This window comes from Prionailurus bengalensis, chromosome E4, assembly GCF_016509475.1.
Source record: "Prionailurus bengalensis isolate Pbe53 chromosome E4, Fcat_Pben_1.1_paternal_pri, whole genome shotgun sequence".
NCBI classification, from domain to species: Eukaryota; Metazoa; Chordata; class Mammalia; order Carnivora; family Felidae; genus Prionailurus; species Prionailurus bengalensis.
The window spans coordinates 68,102,762-68,118,257 of record NC_057360.1 but is presented as its reverse complement, the minus strand read 5'-3'; the positions used below and the strand labels follow the sequence as shown (position 1 = coordinate 68,118,257).

At 58.9% G+C, this 15,496-nt stretch overlaps 2 protein-coding genes across 6 annotated transcripts; both read left to right on the top strand.

Moving 5' to 3' along the window:
- The first annotated feature begins 3,115 nt into the window (after window positions 1-3,115).
- FLAD1 (flavin adenine dinucleotide synthetase 1) lies at window positions 3,116-8,611 on the top strand. Of its 5 annotated transcripts, XM_043569432.1 has the most exons (8): window positions 3,116-3,224; window positions 3,689-3,914; window positions 5,341-6,085; window positions 6,710-6,857; window positions 7,132-7,230; window positions 7,310-7,499; window positions 8,228-8,301; window positions 8,407-8,611. In XM_043569432.1, the coding sequence occupies exons 2-8, from the start codon at window positions 3,834-3,836 to the stop codon at window positions 8,540-8,542; spliced, it is 1,473 nt and encodes a 490-aa protein (XP_043425367.1). In that variant the 5' UTR covers window positions 3,116-3,224; window positions 3,689-3,833; the 3' UTR covers window positions 8,543-8,611. The 5 variants fall into 5 exon arrangements, 4 of the variants coding, with proteins under 4 accessions (XP_043425367.1, XP_043425366.1, XP_043425369.1 ...); XM_043569431.1 differs by lacking the exon at window positions 3,116-3,224 and having other exon boundaries at window positions 3,348-3,914; XR_006295530.1 differs by lacking the exon at window positions 3,116-3,224 and having other exon boundaries at window positions 3,385-3,914; window positions 7,708-8,301; window positions 8,407-8,521.
- Window positions 8,612-8,764: 153 nt separating this feature from the next.
- LOC122476581 (lens epithelial protein) lies at window positions 8,765-10,028 on the top strand. Its single transcript, XM_043569435.1, has 2 exons — window positions 8,765-9,340; window positions 9,480-10,028. The coding sequence occupies exon 1, from the start codon at window positions 9,033-9,035 to the stop codon at window positions 9,294-9,296; it is 264 nt and encodes an 87-aa protein (XP_043425370.1). The 5' UTR covers window positions 8,765-9,032; the 3' UTR covers window positions 9,297-9,340; window positions 9,480-10,028.
- The last annotated feature ends 5,468 nt before the right edge of the window (window positions 10,029-15,496 follow it).

Genomic DNA, 15,496 nt, shown 5'->3' with positions numbered 1-15,496 from the left:
TGGGGTCGTGAGTTTGAACCCCACGCGGGGTGCAGAGATCACTTTAAAATCTTAAAAAAAAATTTTTTTTTTCTTTTGAGCTGAGGTTCTTTTAATTGAAAAACACACACAGGGCTGATCGCTTGAGAAAGAATAGTCTAGAAGTCTGGCTCTACCTTTGTTTTTTGTTTTGGGGTCGCTGGATGGCATCCCTTCCTTTTTCTTAGCCTGTTGCCCATCTGTAAAACGGGTATCATCTATCTGGGGCTTTAGGAGAATAAAATGAGGGTGGGTGTGGTTCGGCTGTCCTCCCAGTGGTGCATGAATTTTCTGTAGCGTTTACTACAGAAAACAGAGTCCAGGTACCAGCAGCGTCAGCATGACAGGAGAGCTTGTTAAATGCAGATCTCAAGCTCCCTGAGCTTGAATGGGGGAGACTTAATCAGCATATTAAAGTCCCAGATGGGGAGCCTGGCTGGTGCAGTCCATACAGCATGCAACTCTCTCCCGGCCGTCAGTTCAAGTCCCATGTTGGGCATAGAGATTATTTTAAAAAATTAAAACAAATTTTTAAAAGGAGGGTCCCAGATGATCAAACATTAAAATTTAAGAAGCACTTTTAGATCAAAGGCAACTGAAATGAGAGTAAGCTAGGATGATGTAAGAATCGAAAGTGGACACGTGGCATCCCCTAGTCACTGCCCTCACTGGTACCTAGAAGACCCAAATTGGCAAAGGTGATGTTCAAATTAAGGACTATCCGGATGGGGCGGCGGGTGTGTGTGTGGGGGGGGGGGGAGTTAGGCTTTTTCTTGTCAAGAGGGTTAAGTACATAGCTTTACCGTTTATAATAGAAATAAATGAAAGCTGGGATGCCTAGATTGCTCAGTGGTTAAGCCTCTGACTTCAGCTCAGGTCATGATCTTACGGTTCCTGAGTTTAAGCCCTGCGTCGGGCTCTGTGCTGACAGCTCAGAGCCTGGAGCCTGCTTCGGGTTCTGTGTCTCCCTCTCTCTCTGCCCCTCCACTGCGTGAGCTCTCGCTCTGTCTCAAAAATACACATTTTTTGGCACGAAAACAGACACTCAGATCAATGGAACAGAATAGAGAACCTAGAAATGGACCCACAAACATACGGCCAAATAATCTTTGACAAAGCAGGAAAGAATATCCAATGGAACAAAGACAGTCTCTTCAGCAAGTCGTACTGGGAAAACTGGACAGCAACATGCAGAAGAATGAACCCGGACCACTTTCTTACACCATACACAAAAACAAACTCAAAATGAATGAAAGACCTCAATGTAAAACAGGAAGCCATCAAAAGCCTCAAGGAGAAAGCAGGCAAAAACCTCTTTGATCTTGGCCATCGCAACTTCTTACTCAAGTGTCTCCAGAGGCAAGGGAAACAAAAGCAAACATGAACTATTGGGACCTCATCAAAGTAAAAAGCTTCTGCACGGCGAAGGAAACAATCAGCAAAACTAAAAGGCAACCGACAGAATGGGAGAAGATGTCTGCAAACGGCATATCAGATAAAGGGTTAGTATCCAAAATCTAGAAAGAACTTGTCAAACTCAACACCCAAAAAATAAATAATCCGGTGAAGAAATGCGCAAAAGATATGAATAGATACTTCTCCAAAGAAGACATCCAGACGGCCAACCGACACATGAAAAAATGCTCAACATCACTCATCATCAGGGAAACACAAATCAAAACCACAATGGGATGCTACCTCACACCTGTCAGAATGGCTAACATTAACAACTCGGGCAACAACAGATGTTGGCGAGGGTGCGGACTGCTGGTGGGAATGCAAACTGGTGCAGCCGTTCTGGAAAACAGCGTGGAGGTTCCTGAAAAAATTAAAAGTAGAACTACCCTACCACCCAGCAATTGCACTACTAGGTACTTATCCAAGGGATACAGGTGGGCTGTTTCGAAGGGACACATGCACCCCCACGTTGACAGCAGCGCTATCGACAACAGCCAAAGGATGGAAGGAGCCCAAATGTCCATCGAAGGATGAATGGACAAAGAAGATGTGGTCTATATACACGATGGAGTATTACTCGGCAATCAAAAAGAATGAAATCTTGCCATTTGCAGCTACGTGGATGGAACTGGAGGGTATTATGCTGAGAGGAATTAGTCAGAAAAAGACAAAAATTATATGACTTCACCCATATGAGGACTTTAAGAGACAAAACATGAACAAAAGGGAAGGGAAGCAAAAAGAATATAAAAACAGGGAGGGGGACAAAACATAAAAGACTCTTAAATACGGAGAACAAACAGGGTTACTGGAGGGGTGGTGGGAGGGGTGTGGGCTAAATGGGGAAGGGGCACTAAGGAATCTACTCCCGAAATCGCTGTTGCGCTATATGCTAACTTGGATGTAAATTAAACAATAAATGAATTAATAAAAAAATAATTGCTGACAGGGAAGGACTTAAAAAAAGAAATAAACATTTAAAAAGAAAAAAATAAATGAAAGTTCCACGCACTAAAAAGTCCTCTCCAAGCTCTCCCTACTTCACGGCCAATGCTGATACTTGGTGTCCCTCGAAGGGCCATGCGCTACAAGATAAATCCCCTTTGCCTAGAATTCGAGTCGGGGTTAAAGACCGCTAGCACTGCACACAAGAACCCGAAAACGGGACCGAGGTTAGAATCACACCTCCCTTGGGGCGCCTGGGTGGCGCAGTCGGTTAAGCCTCCGACTTCAGCCAGGTCACGATCTCGCGGTCCGTGAGTTCGAGCCCCGCGTCAGGCTCTGGGCTGATGGCTCGGAGCCTGGAACCTGTTTCCGATTCTGTGTCTCCCTCTCTCTCTGCCCCTCCCCCGTTCATGCTCTGTCTCTCTCTGTCCCAAAAATAAATAAACGTTGAAAAAAAATAATAAAAAATAAAATTCAAAAAAAAAAAAAAAAAAGAATCACACCTCCCTTTCCCGCCAGCACCAGGAGCAGCAGCCGAGGTCCCCCCCGCCCCCGTCGGCCCCGCCCCCGCAGTTCCGGGTGAGGGTGACCACGTGCTTGTCGCCAATAACAACCCCGCGCTGCTCCCGCCCCCGGGCTGGGGCTGGCGAGCGACGGCCGCCTGCACCCGTGGGCCCTCGGAGGCAGTCTGAGCGACAGCCGAGATGGCCAACTGACGTGGCAGGCGCGATCCAAGGCGGGACGCTGCGTGCGGAAGCCGCCCGGGGCCGTGCGGGAGCGGAGGGCGCCGGCCGGGAAGGCAGGTGGGGACCCGGGGCAGCTGGGCGCGCGGGGGCGGGGTGGCGGGGACGGGGACTGCAGGCCAGAAAGGGTGCGGGCCCCGGCGGGCCCGGCGCCTGAGCTCGGCCCGCGGCGGAGGGAGGGGCCGCGTTTAAGGGCGGGGGGAGGGGGGGGGGTCGAGACGCTTAAAGGGACCGGTCCCCAAAGAGGAGAGATACTTAAAGGTGCAGGCTGCCGGGCTGTCGCCGGCCAGGGGGGGCCGAGCTCGGCGCGCGGGAGACCTACGTAAAGTGGTAGGTGCTCGGGAGAGCAGGACGCTTTAAGGAGACCAGAGCCAAGCTTGTGAAGAGGCTGGGATGGGGTGAGAACACGTCCGTTGAAGGCAGGGATAAAGGAGTCGCTTGTCAAGGGCCCGGCGAGGTCTCCCTCTAAGGAAAAAAGAACATGCACTCCTGCTCTCCCCCAATGTCCTTTCTGGCTCCTCCAGGTTCCCTTGACCCCGGACCCCCCTGTTCCCAGGCTATGGCCCCCAGTGCCCTGTAGACCTGGCGCGACTCCCGTGCTTTCGACCCCTATTTGGGGCCCTGGGTGGCTACTGGAGGGCCTTGCAGAGGGGCAGAGAAGGCAGGACCATGGCATCTAGGGCCTCTGAACCTCCCTCAGGGCGCAGCGTGACGGCGGGCATCATCATTGTTGGAGATGAGATCCTCAAGGTGCGTCTGGGACAGAAGGGGGGTGCGTGGCGTGCTCCCGTCCTTAAGATCCTGCTGCACGATCTGTTGAGGGAAGGCAGGCCAGGGCGGGAGCCCCCTTGCTGCCGTGGAGTCCTGGAGTGAGCCCAGCACGTTAGAGGGAAAGTGACCCTTGTGCTTTCCATCACTCTGGTGAAAACTTGTAGCAAGGTGGCTTCAGTTTGTCCAGCAACTTGATAGGAGTAGGAGGGGCTTCACAGAAATGACGGGGAGTCCGACTTGTGAAGGGGGTACAGGTGCATGTGTTATTGAAGAGTTACAGCCAGCCTGTTTGGAAAACGACCCAAGGCACTTGGCAGAGTGAGTAAGCGAAATAGAAGGAAACTACTGGACGGAAGAAATCCGTCGGATTCTTCTGAACAATCGAGGGAAATCTTGTTAAAGGTCGTGGTAGGCATCGGGTTTGAGGTAGTGATCTTGACCCCTCCTTTTTGAGTGCTTACTAGGGCCCGCGACTGTGCTTCTAGATCACATGTGCGGTTTTACTAACCCTTAGAACAATCCCCTGAGGTTCAATACTTTTATTATAAATGTCAATTAATAGATTATGAGACCGAGAAGCTAGCTTGTCCAAGGTTCCATAGCCAGGAGGTGGTAGAGGGGAGATTCCAACCTGAGTCCCTCTTACTCCAAGTAACCCTTGTCCGCTAAGCCCTCTGGAGAGAAGCCGAAGGAGAAGGGGCTGCAAAGGAAGACCGTGTGCACACCGCAGGCAGCCTCAAATGTTCTGCAAAGGAATGTGAACTTTATTCTGTATATGTTTGGAAACAACACAGGGCTTTTGAGCCCAAGAGTGATGCAATCCCAGTAACACATTAGAAAGGTTAGTCAAAAGGCACTGGGCAGAGCGCTGGGGCTGGCGGCCGGGAGCCTGGCCAGGGGGCCTCGACAATGTCCAGATGACAGGTGCCAAGGACCTGCCCGGCGGCAGTAGGGACCAAGAGAAGAGAGCAGATGGGGAGACATTTCAGTACACTTGACGGTAGGAGGGCCTCACTGGCGGTGGACAGTGTCTGGGGAGGCCACTGGCCAAAGTGACAACGGCCAGGAATACAGCAGAGATGCCCGATAGGTAGGCGGAGCCAGGGAGCTGAAACCGTCAGGGTTGGGGAGGAAGTGGATGGGTCGTCCACATAAAATTGGCCACCGAATCCTCAGGCATAGATGAGGTCAAGGTCAAAGCACGGAGAAGGAGGCCCAAGGTGGGTCATGCGACCCCTGGCTGTTCACCTGGATTTTCTCACCCTCGTACCCAGTCCAGGCTTTAGAGCCTCACGAGGCAGCGTCCCCCAAAAGAGCACGATACCCCACACGGCTGTCACCCCTTCCCCTTTGCCCTCGAGTCCTGCAGCACTGACGCTCTCATCGTCCCCATCTCATCTCCCAGGGACACACTCAGGACACCAACACCTACTTTCTATGCCGGACACTGCGCTCCCTGGGGGTCCAGGTGTGCCGCGTCTCTGTCGTACCCGACGAGGTGGCCACCATCGCGGCAGAGGTCACTTCTTTCTCCAGCCGCTTCACCCACGTCCTCACGGCAGGGGGCATCGGCCCCACTCACGATGATGTGACCTTTGAGGCGGTAGCACAGGCCTTCGGGGATGAGCTCAAGCCGCACCCCGAGCTGGAAGCGGCCATCCGAGCCCTCGGAGGGAAGGGCTGCGAGAAGCTGTCCGTGGTGCCCTCCTCCGCCCGCCTGCACTACGGCACAGACCCTCACACGGGCCGGCCCTTCACGTTCCCGCTGGTCTCCGTCCGAAATGTCTACCTCTTCCCAGGCATTCCCGAGCTGCTGCGGCGGGTGCTGGAGGGGCTGGAGGGGCTGTTCCGAAACACGGCGGTACAGTTCCACCTGCGGGAGCTGTACGTGGCCGCCGACGAGGCCTCCATCGCCCCCGTGCTGGCTGAGGCGCAGGCCCACTTTGGGCGCAGGCTCGGCCTGGGCTCCTACCCCGACTGGGGCAGCAACTACTATCGGGTGAAGCTGTCGCTGGACTCGGAGGAAGAGGGGCCGCTGGAGGAGTGCCTGGCCTACCTGACTGCCCGTCTGCCCCCGGGATCGCTGGTCCCCTACGTGCCCGACGCCGTGGGGCAGGCCAGGGAGGCTGTCTACCAGCTCGCGGAATCAGGTAGGGGCCTGGGGGGGGGGGCTGCATGTGCCCACCCCACCCCTGCCCAGGTCTCGGGAATGTAGGGTCTGAGAGAGGGGGGTTAGCTCTGGTGCCGTCGGTCATTCTTCCAGTAAATGTCAACCGGGTGCCCGCTCCTGCCAGCACTGTGCTGGGTACTGCGGACCGACTCAACAGGACAGTGTGTTACGCACCACGGCCTTCTGGGCCGGCAGTGTAACAAGAAAGGTAGGCGTCGGGCACGAGACATCGGTCTCAGCGGCCTCCACGGTGGGGAGGTCAGCCTTGACCTGGGCATATGTACGTTAAATACAGTCTGCTGGGCGAGTGTCGGACATGTGGGCCGATGAGGAGGATTGGGCCCCACCGGGAGGTGGGCGAGAGCAAACAGGATGGGGTTCAGGGGAACGAAGGAAAGCAGGGCCCCCCGAGGGAAGACACTGAGGTGAAGGGTTCTGAATGGCAGGCCGGGACAGACTCTGAAGGGCATGTAGGACTCCGGCCTTTACTCTGGGAACACTGGGAAGCCTGGAGAGGCTTCAGGCCAGAGCGGTGTGGCCCCCCCCCCCCCCCACTGCCCTCTGACGGTCACGTGTACGTATCTTCTCGTCTGTCTCCTTGCAGGGTCTCCTCTGGGGGGGAAGGTGGCAGGCGCCCTGCAGACCATTGAGACCGCCCTGGCTCAGTACGACCTCAGCCACCTTTGTGTGGGCTTCAATGGAGGCAAGGACTGCACGGCCCTCCTGCACCTCTTCCACGCGGCCGTGCAGAGGTGAGCCCACGGCCCGGGGCGAAGGCAGCAAGGAGGGAGAGGGCCGCCAGGTGTGGTTTGGGAGGGAGGGAGCCGTGGTGACCTCTCCACACTCTTCCCCGCCACATTGAGTGAGCATCTGACATCCGGGTGGCCCTGGGTGGCCCTGGGTGGCCGTGTAGGCCCCCGGCCCTGAGCACAGGGAGGTCACAGCCCATCCAGGAGCAGAGAGAACAGTGTGCGAGCTCTCTGGGGAGCACTGCTCTGCCAAGCCTGTGCGTCCTCCCCTCCCCAGGACACGCCCCGATACTCAGGAGCCCCTCCAGATCCTGTACATCCGCAACATCTCCCCCTTCCCCGAGCTGGAGCAGTTCCTACAGGACACCATCAAGAGGTACTAAGGGCCCGGAAGTGTGGGCTCCGGGTGCGGCTCAGCAGTGCCCGCTTCTGACCCCCGCCCCTCCCCTCCTCAGGTATAATCTGCAGGTGCTGGAGGCCGAGGGCCACATGAAGCAGGCCCTGTGTGAGCTGCAGGCCCGGCACCCCCGGCTGGAGGCCGTCCTGATGGGCACCCGCCGCACCGACCCCTACTCCTGCAGCCTCCACCCCTTCAGCCCCACGGACCCCGGCTGGCCTGCCTTCGTGCGCGTCAACCCGCTGCTGGTAACGGGGAGGGGGCCGCAGCGCCTCCCGTCTCCCGACCCCTGTCGCTCATTGCGCCCTGGCCCCCCACGTGGGAGAGGTGGGAGCCCGGGGCTCGCGTGAGGGACCCCCATCACCCAAGGGAGGCTGTGCTGCTCGGCCGCTCAGCTTTCTGACCATTCTGTAGGGAGCACCGATTCAGTGGCGGGCTTGTGCTTTCTACCTTTAGGTCTGCACTGCCCAGAATGGCAGCCACTAGCCTCTTATCGATACTCAAATTACAACCTACTGAAATGAAAGAAAGAATGACCCCAAACCACTGAGTGGTGCGCTCCAAGTGTGACGAATTCTGTGGTGTGGGTGTTATATCTTAATTTTAAAAATTAAATACCCTTCAGAATTCGCTTCTTCAGAGGCACTAACCCCATATCCAGCCGTGGCCACGTTAGACGGCCCAGCTGGAGACGCAGCGGGCTGCGTGGACTCCTGGACACAACCACGTCCGTCCTGGAGCACGCCGGTCCCTGGGGGGTGGCTTGGGGGCGGAGGGAGGCGGGCAAAGGTTTCCCGTTTTGCGTTGCGTGGCCGCACCCAGCAGGCTGTGCCGGAGAATCCCGGAGAATCCCAGAGAATCCCACAGGAGGCCTCCCTCAGAGCCCGGGAAGCAGAAGAGCTCTAGGCGGGCCCCTGCCCAGGCGGCAGGCCGCAGTGTGGGAGGGGGGACTTTGTGACCCCACTCTGACCCCCAGGACTGGACCTACAGAGACATCTGGGACTTCCTGCGGCAGCTGTTTGTCCCGTACTGTGTCCTATATGACCGAGGGTAAGGGTGCTGGCAGAGGACGGGTGTCGTGGGCGTGGGGACGAGGTGGGGGCACTGCGGTGGGGAGAGCCTGCCCCGAACTCGCCTGCCTCCTCCCTGCTCCAGCTACACGTCGCTGGGGGGCCGCGAGAACACCGTGAGGAACCCGGCCCTGAAGTGCCTGAGCCCGGGGGGCCAGCCCACCTACCGGCCAGCCTACCTCCTGGAGAACGAAGACGAGGAGAGGAACTCGCGCACGTGACCCCGAGCAGCCAAAGGGAGGCCGCCCTGGGGTGTCCCCTGTCAATAAACCGCCTCTTGCGTGCCTGCTGCTCTGCCTGTGTCTTCCTGCTCCAGGGGACGGGACGGGAGAAGCAGACGTGGGCCAGGCTCTGCCAGCTCCCAGCTGGCAGTGCTCCCTCTGAGGAACAGGGGCGGTGGGGGGGCAACAGGGGGACGTGCTGGGGGGACGTACACAGAACACTCGGCAGGAGCCCACCGGAGGGCAGGGTCAGGAGCCACGCCAGCCCCTGGGGGAGAGGCACCCCGGGCAGGACGCCGAGGTTTGGAGAGCCAGGCTGGGAGAAGGGAAGCTGGGCTGGCCTGGCTGCGGAGGACAGAAGACGGGGTGGCCGGCCCACCCCCCCTGCCCCAACCCAGCCTCCACCCCTGCCCATTGGAGGCTGACTCAGCCCATTCTTGGGCCCAGAACCTTCCCTGTGCTAGACCCCGGGGCCTTTGTCCCCATAGTCATGAGGTCTGAGGGGGTGGGGACGCTGCTGATAAAAGGCCCGGGAGACAGCTCTGTGCGCCTCAGAGCTGCGGCCCATATGCAGCCCCGGACACAGCCCCTCGCCCAGGCCCTGCCTTTCTCTTTCAGAAGGGCCCTGTGGGGCACTGGGTTCCAGGTGCCGGTCATGAAGACGGGCACAGGATGGGAGGGCCTGCAGCAGACCCTGAAGGAAGTTGCCTACATCCTCCTCTGCTGCTGGTGCATCAAGGAACTGCTGGATTGATGCCCCGGGACCGCCCCCGCCCCGCCCGCCCCTGCACCGCTCAGGTGGGCCTGGATCCACCCCTTCCCCTCCTGCCCCCGCGCCCTGCACCACTCAGGTGGGTGGGCAGGGTCCCAGACCCAGGCGCAGGGCCACAGCTTCTGTGACAGAGCCCGCCTCCCAGCTTCCCGTTCTCTCCTCCAGCGCCGGGCCCAGCCCCCATCGAGCACCCCCCCGCCCCGGCCCCCACCTCCAGGCCAGCTGTGCTTGACTGACGATGGGCCACAAACAACCGGGGGAAGTGTGGACCCTGCTTCGAGTTTGTGCCCTGTGCCAGCCTCCGTTCCCGCCCGCACCTCTGCTGGACCTCCGGTGCAGGTGCACGGGAGCTGCCTGGCTGCTGGCCGGGACCCAGATAAGACTGCCGCGGGACCCGCACCGTGAGCCCACCGGCCTAGATGGTTGATTTTTCTGTACTCAGTGCCAGGAATGGGCTAAGGATCACTAAACTGTGTGTGCGTGCATGTGTGTGCATAAATGTATATGTGTATATATATATATATATATATGTATGTATATACATATACCATCTGCTGTGTGCCAATCCTGGTGCTCTGAACACATCAGTGAACAAAACAGGCCCCTGTACTCAGAGCTTACGTTCTGCTGGGCAGAGGCAGGAAATAAGATGTAAACAAAAAATAGGGATATAGATGTTCTATATAAAATAAATAGGCCTTGAGGCCAAACGTGCTAAATGTCTAAAAGGGACTCCAAACAACTCAGCACTGAAAGGGTCTTGGAGCCAGAGCCAGCGTTCAGACCAGGGAGGGAAGGAGATGGGCGCAGGGGCGGCCTGGTCGGTGGAGCGTCCGACTCAGGTCATGATCTTGCGGTTCATGGGTGCGAGACCCTCGTCAGGCTCTGTGCTAACAGCTGGGAGCTGGCTTTGGAGTCTGCTGCCCCTCCCCCACTCACACTCTGGCCCCCCCCTCTCAAAAATAAACATTACAAAAAAATCATTTTTAAAGATGGGAGGGAAGGAGGTTGTCCTGGATACAACCCACACCGAAAACCAGGTTTTCCGACTCACTGGTTGGGGAGGGTGGAGAGTGGAAAGCCCAGGTTCCTCCCAACCGGTGGGTAGGGAGGGGTCCGGCTTGGGTGGGGTCCCGCGCCTTAAGCCAGGAACTCAAATAGAAGACGTGGCCTGGCCGGCTCCCTGCCTTGAGGATCTTGGGAGAAGCCCTGGGCCCTTGCAAGCCCCAAGCTCACGGGAAGTCGGGCCCTGCTCCCCCTGGTCACACATGAGGCCGAAAGAGAAAGGCACCCGGGTGGCCACGCAGGTTCCTCAGGCTTGTCACCGTGCACAAGCACAAACAGCCAGAATGAGCACCGCTCCCTCTCTTCCCCTCGGCAGCCGAAACACACGCTGCCCCTGAATCACGCCCAGCAGTGGGCACGCGTCAGCCACTGACACCATCTCGCTCACACTTCCCGACACGCCCACTCAGCCCCCCACAACCGCAGAGCCTCTTGGGGCCAGTTGTTGTCCCCTCCCTTCCGTCCTGGGGCACAAGCCTGGAGATGGTGTGTGGGACTCTCTCCTCACCCCAGGGACCAGCTTTTCCCAGACTTCCTCTGGGTGTGTTTTGTCTCTCTTGGTAAAGGTGACCCATACCTAGAGTAAGCAGTTCTGGTGAGAAGTGACCCCCCCCCCCACGACCACTCTCCCCGCTGGGGTGGCTCAGATTCAGCAGCCCCTGGGAGGGCATTCGGGAGAGAGTGCTGCACGCGCCTCGCCCTCCTCTTCCCTCGTTCGTGCAACAAATGTTAGGGAGCTCCCACTGTGTGCCAATTCCCCTGCTCCCGGCACCAACACCACCGCGGTGAGCAAAAGAGGCCCCAGGACTCATGGAGCTTCCGTTCCAGTGGGCAGAGATAGGAAATAAAATGTAAACAAAACAATAGGAACATAGTTGTGATTAGAAGATGAGGGCTATGAGCTGGGGTGGGTGTGAGGCAGGTCGTGTCGTGCCAGTGGCTCAGGGCAGGCTTAATAGCGAGAGCAGTGGACAGAAGGGCTGGCCTGCGCGCATACACATTCCTTTTTTTTTTTTTTAAGAGTTTTTCTATTTTTCAGTAATATCTGGCCCCAACATGGGGCTCGAACTCACAACCCCGAGACGGAGAATCACGCACTCTGCGGACAGAGCCAGCCGGGCACCCTGAGCCCGGAGGAATTCTCGGAGTTGCTAACGTGGTCTCCACACGGCGCTGCCCCCTGGTTTTTCCCCTCCGACCAGGCGGGGACTCCGCAGGGGCACACACGGAGCCTGCTCCCTCTTTCCTGCGGCAGCGTGGTTCTCCATAGTACTCCCGCTCAAGGTAGTCTTTATCCGGGTAGCTTGGCGACCTTCAGGCCTGCACAAAATGCAGGTAGGTCAGCCTTCTCGCCGGGTCCCTTCAGAGCCCACCTACCCCAGGACACAGCAGTAGGAAGAGGTAAGAGCTTGAATCCAACCAGAGAGAGGTTAGCGGTGGAGGACACAGAATTCACCTTGCCACACAAGTGTGGGGCTCCTGCCTCCCCTCACAGCCTGCACCCCTGCTTGGTCGGCCCGTCCCTGACTCGAGCTCTGGCCTTCTGCCTCCCTTTTCCTTTTTTTTTTTTTTTCTAATTTTTTTGTTTGCTTGTTTACTTATTTTTGAGATAGAGAGCATGAGCAGGGGAGGGGCAAAGAGGGAGAAGGAGACACAGAATCCAAAGCAGGCTCCAGGCTCCAAGCTGTCAGCACAGAGCCCCAGGCGGATATCGAACTCGTGATTCGTGAGATCAGGACCTGAACCGAAGTCGGACGCTTAATCCACTGAGCCATGCTGGCGTCCCCAGCATGTTTGACTTTTATATTTAGGAGGAGAAAAAACTGTTTTTCATGTTTATTTACTTTTAGAGAGATAGAGTGTGAGCAGGGGAGGGGCAGACAGAGAGGGAGACAAAGAATCGGAAGCAGAATCCAGACTCCGAGCTGTCGGCCCAGAGCCCCCCCCCGCCCCCCCCCCCCGCCCCCGGGCTCCAACTCATGAACCCTGAGGTCATGACCTGAGCCGAGTTGGGACATTTAACTGATTGAGCCTCCCAGGTGCCCCTCTCCCTTTCCTTTCTCAGACCCCACTCCCACTGAGCCACTGAGCAGGGACAGGGCCTCGGGCTGGATCCTAGAGTCAGAGTTCTGAGCACAAGCGCCCTCGACGGCGGAGGGGATGTCTGGCGAAGGCCACCAGGGAAGCGGTAGGTGTCGGAAGGCAGGGCCCAGGAAGTTGACGGAGGGAGAAGAGGAGAGACTGCGGGTGGCCCAAGAGGAGTGTCAGCCCTCAAGAGAGCCCTGAGAGTGGAAAGTATGGGGGAAGGAGCGGGGAGGAAAAGAAAAACCGTGTATGCCGTTCTGAGAACCCTTACCACACTACAGTGTTGGACACTTACACAAGCCCGCTTGAAAAGGAGGCTGGACAAGGGCAACTATCCCAGGTTAGCTTGAAAGAAACAGGCCAAGAGAGGTGACGTGACCCACTGAAGGCCAAACCCACAGTACACCGCAGTGCAGTAGTCAGCTGGCGAACCCCGATTTTCTCGTCTCATATTCGGGGCTCCTCTGGGCCAGCCAGACTTCCTCTTCTGATATTGCACTTCAGGTGGTGGCCTGGTGGCCTGGGGGCGGAGCCAAGCGTGCAAAGGTGTGGGGAGGACTCCCGCTCCCATTCTGCACCCACTCCACCTCCTCCCCACACCTCCACTCTCAGCCGGCCTTGCTCTAGCTCCGCCTGCTCCTTTGGGGGTCCCAAATACGTCTTTTTCACCTAGACCACACAGGCCAGGACCCGGTTCCGGCCTACACCTCCCCAGTGCTCTCCAAGGGAAAAAGATGCGGCCGCTTCCCTGCAACGTCCTCTTCCCAGCTGGGAGAAGCTCACGTTTGGAGGGTCCAGACTCCGCTCGGGGCTCATTGGAGGGCGGAAGATGGCGGAAGAGGGGAGCTGAGTGCCAAGAATAGGAGGGCTGGGGAAGAGCTAGCTCATTTGCCCCTGGGCGCCCAGGGGCCCTCTAGTGGCCACAAGGGGAAGGGGAAGGGGCGGGGTAAAACCGGGAAGAAGCCTCGGCAAAGCTGGAAGCGACCCCCAGATGCTGCAGCACTAGAAGGATTCTACCCAGGATTCCTAGCCGATCACGTCGATAGAAGACCCTCCATGGTGTGCGAGAGGCAGGTGGAGCAGAGGGGTCCTGGCGAAGTGGTCGGAGGAGCCGCCCGCACTCATCTGGCTATTTTAGTAAAGATCTTGGTGGGGTCCTGAGTTCTCGCAGCAAGGCTCAGAAGCGCGCGGGAAGAGGGGTGTGGCAGTCGCTGCCCCCACGCCGGGGCGTGGACCCCCAAGGCCACCACGATCTTCCCGATCCCCGGCGTCCCTACTTGCATCTCGTTTGCACAGGAGTTATTTCCCCTTCGAAAGGCAGGAGTCCCCAACCCCTTTCTCAGTCACTGCCAGCCGAGACTTTTTACTCCGGCCTTTGGCCGTTCTTCCGGCCGTCCTCCCGCCCCTCTGGCCGCCGCCCCCAGGACCTTCCGTCCTTCACCTGTGCCAGCTTCTCGGCCGCCACCCACCACCCGATCCCAGCTGGGTACGAGCAGCCGAGACACCTGCGCCGCCTGCCGGTTGGCCGGAGGGAGGCTGAGGGCAGAGGGGTTCTGTTTCGCCTTCTCCGGGACGTGGAGTTTTGGAAAATGTTCCCCGAGCTTCCTGAGGCTAAATTTATCCCCCCCGGCCCTGGGGGGCGCAGAGATCCCGGAGACGATTAGCGCTGAGGCGCAGCCGGCTCCCGCCCAGAGGCCCGGAATAGGCGCCGAGTTATAAATAGTGCGCCCGCAGGTGTGGGGGGAGTCGGCGGGAGGGGGCAACCCTGGCAGCCACGGCCCCTTCAGGTGGGTTGGGCGGTCGCGGTGGGGGCGCCGGGGGGCGGCGGGCGGGGGGGGGGGCTGCGGTCTGTGCGCCCCCAGCGGTTTCCTGGGCGGCGGGTTTTTCGAGGGAAGCGGGGGCAGCCCGGGGAAGGGGGGGAGGGCGGGGAAGAGGTGGGCGCCCAGCGCAGGCTGTCGCTCCGCTTCCAGCTCAGCCCCCCACCCCTTCCAAAACAGGCCCCCAGACCCACTCATTCAGGACCCCGCCCACACAGAGCCGTGCCTTTCTTCCGCCAGAAGCCCTCTCCCTCCACGCGCGGCAAGCATCTAACTCTCCCGCAGCTGCCCCTGAGCGCACGTGGCCCAGCCAGTCCGGGCACCTGGCTGTCACTCAGAATCGCTGTCCCCAGCCCCAGGTACACAGTCCTCCTGAGGAGGGATTAACTCCTGCCACTTTCTCCTCTAAACTAAGGTCTAGCTGGTCGCCTGAGATTTAAGTCTGTACGTGCGGATCTGGGATGCCCCCGCCCTCCGCCCCGGCCCCCGTCTCTCCAGGAGGTCCCCTGCAGGCCGCACACCTGCCCTCGGGTTCCCGGTGCCAGTCCGGCGCTGGCGGCGGGGCGGGGGTGGCAGCGGGGCCCTGGGGCCCAGCCGGGAGTTTCGTGGGAGGGGGGCAGCCCCCAATCAGCAATCAGCGTTTCTCGGCTGCCGCAACTCAGTGGTTTGGCGCGGTGAGGGCCAGGAGTTAGAGGGGAGGCGGGAATTTCAAGTCGGGGTTCCCCCCTCCGACTTCTGAGCCAGGAAGGAAGCTGTATGGACCAGAAGAGAAACGTGGTGGTGGTTGGGGGGTGGGGAGGGTCACTGAGGAACAAACAGGAGGTTCCGGGGCTGTCGAGACTGGAGAATGGCATTCCGGGTGCCCACAGATTCAGGCTGGGTCCAGCAAGGCTCAGGAGGCGACCCCCAGAGTTGGGGGACGGGGCGGGCCCGAGGCACTGGGCGCCTTTCGTCTCTTTGTACCTAAGGGCTGGTGCCAGGGCGCCCGCCCTCCTACTGCCTCTGGAGGCCCAGGCTCTGCCCTCCCAGAACCGCTTTCCTGCCCTTCTTCCCCGGGGCCATGCAGCCCCCTTCCGTTTCACGTGTCCTTCTGGCCCTGCCGTCCTGCCCCCAGCCCCAGCGCGGCTCTTCCCCAGTCTGGGGCGACCCCGACGGCTGGAGAAGGGAGGGAAAAAAACCCTGCCTGGACCCCACCGACTCCGGGGCACTCACCGA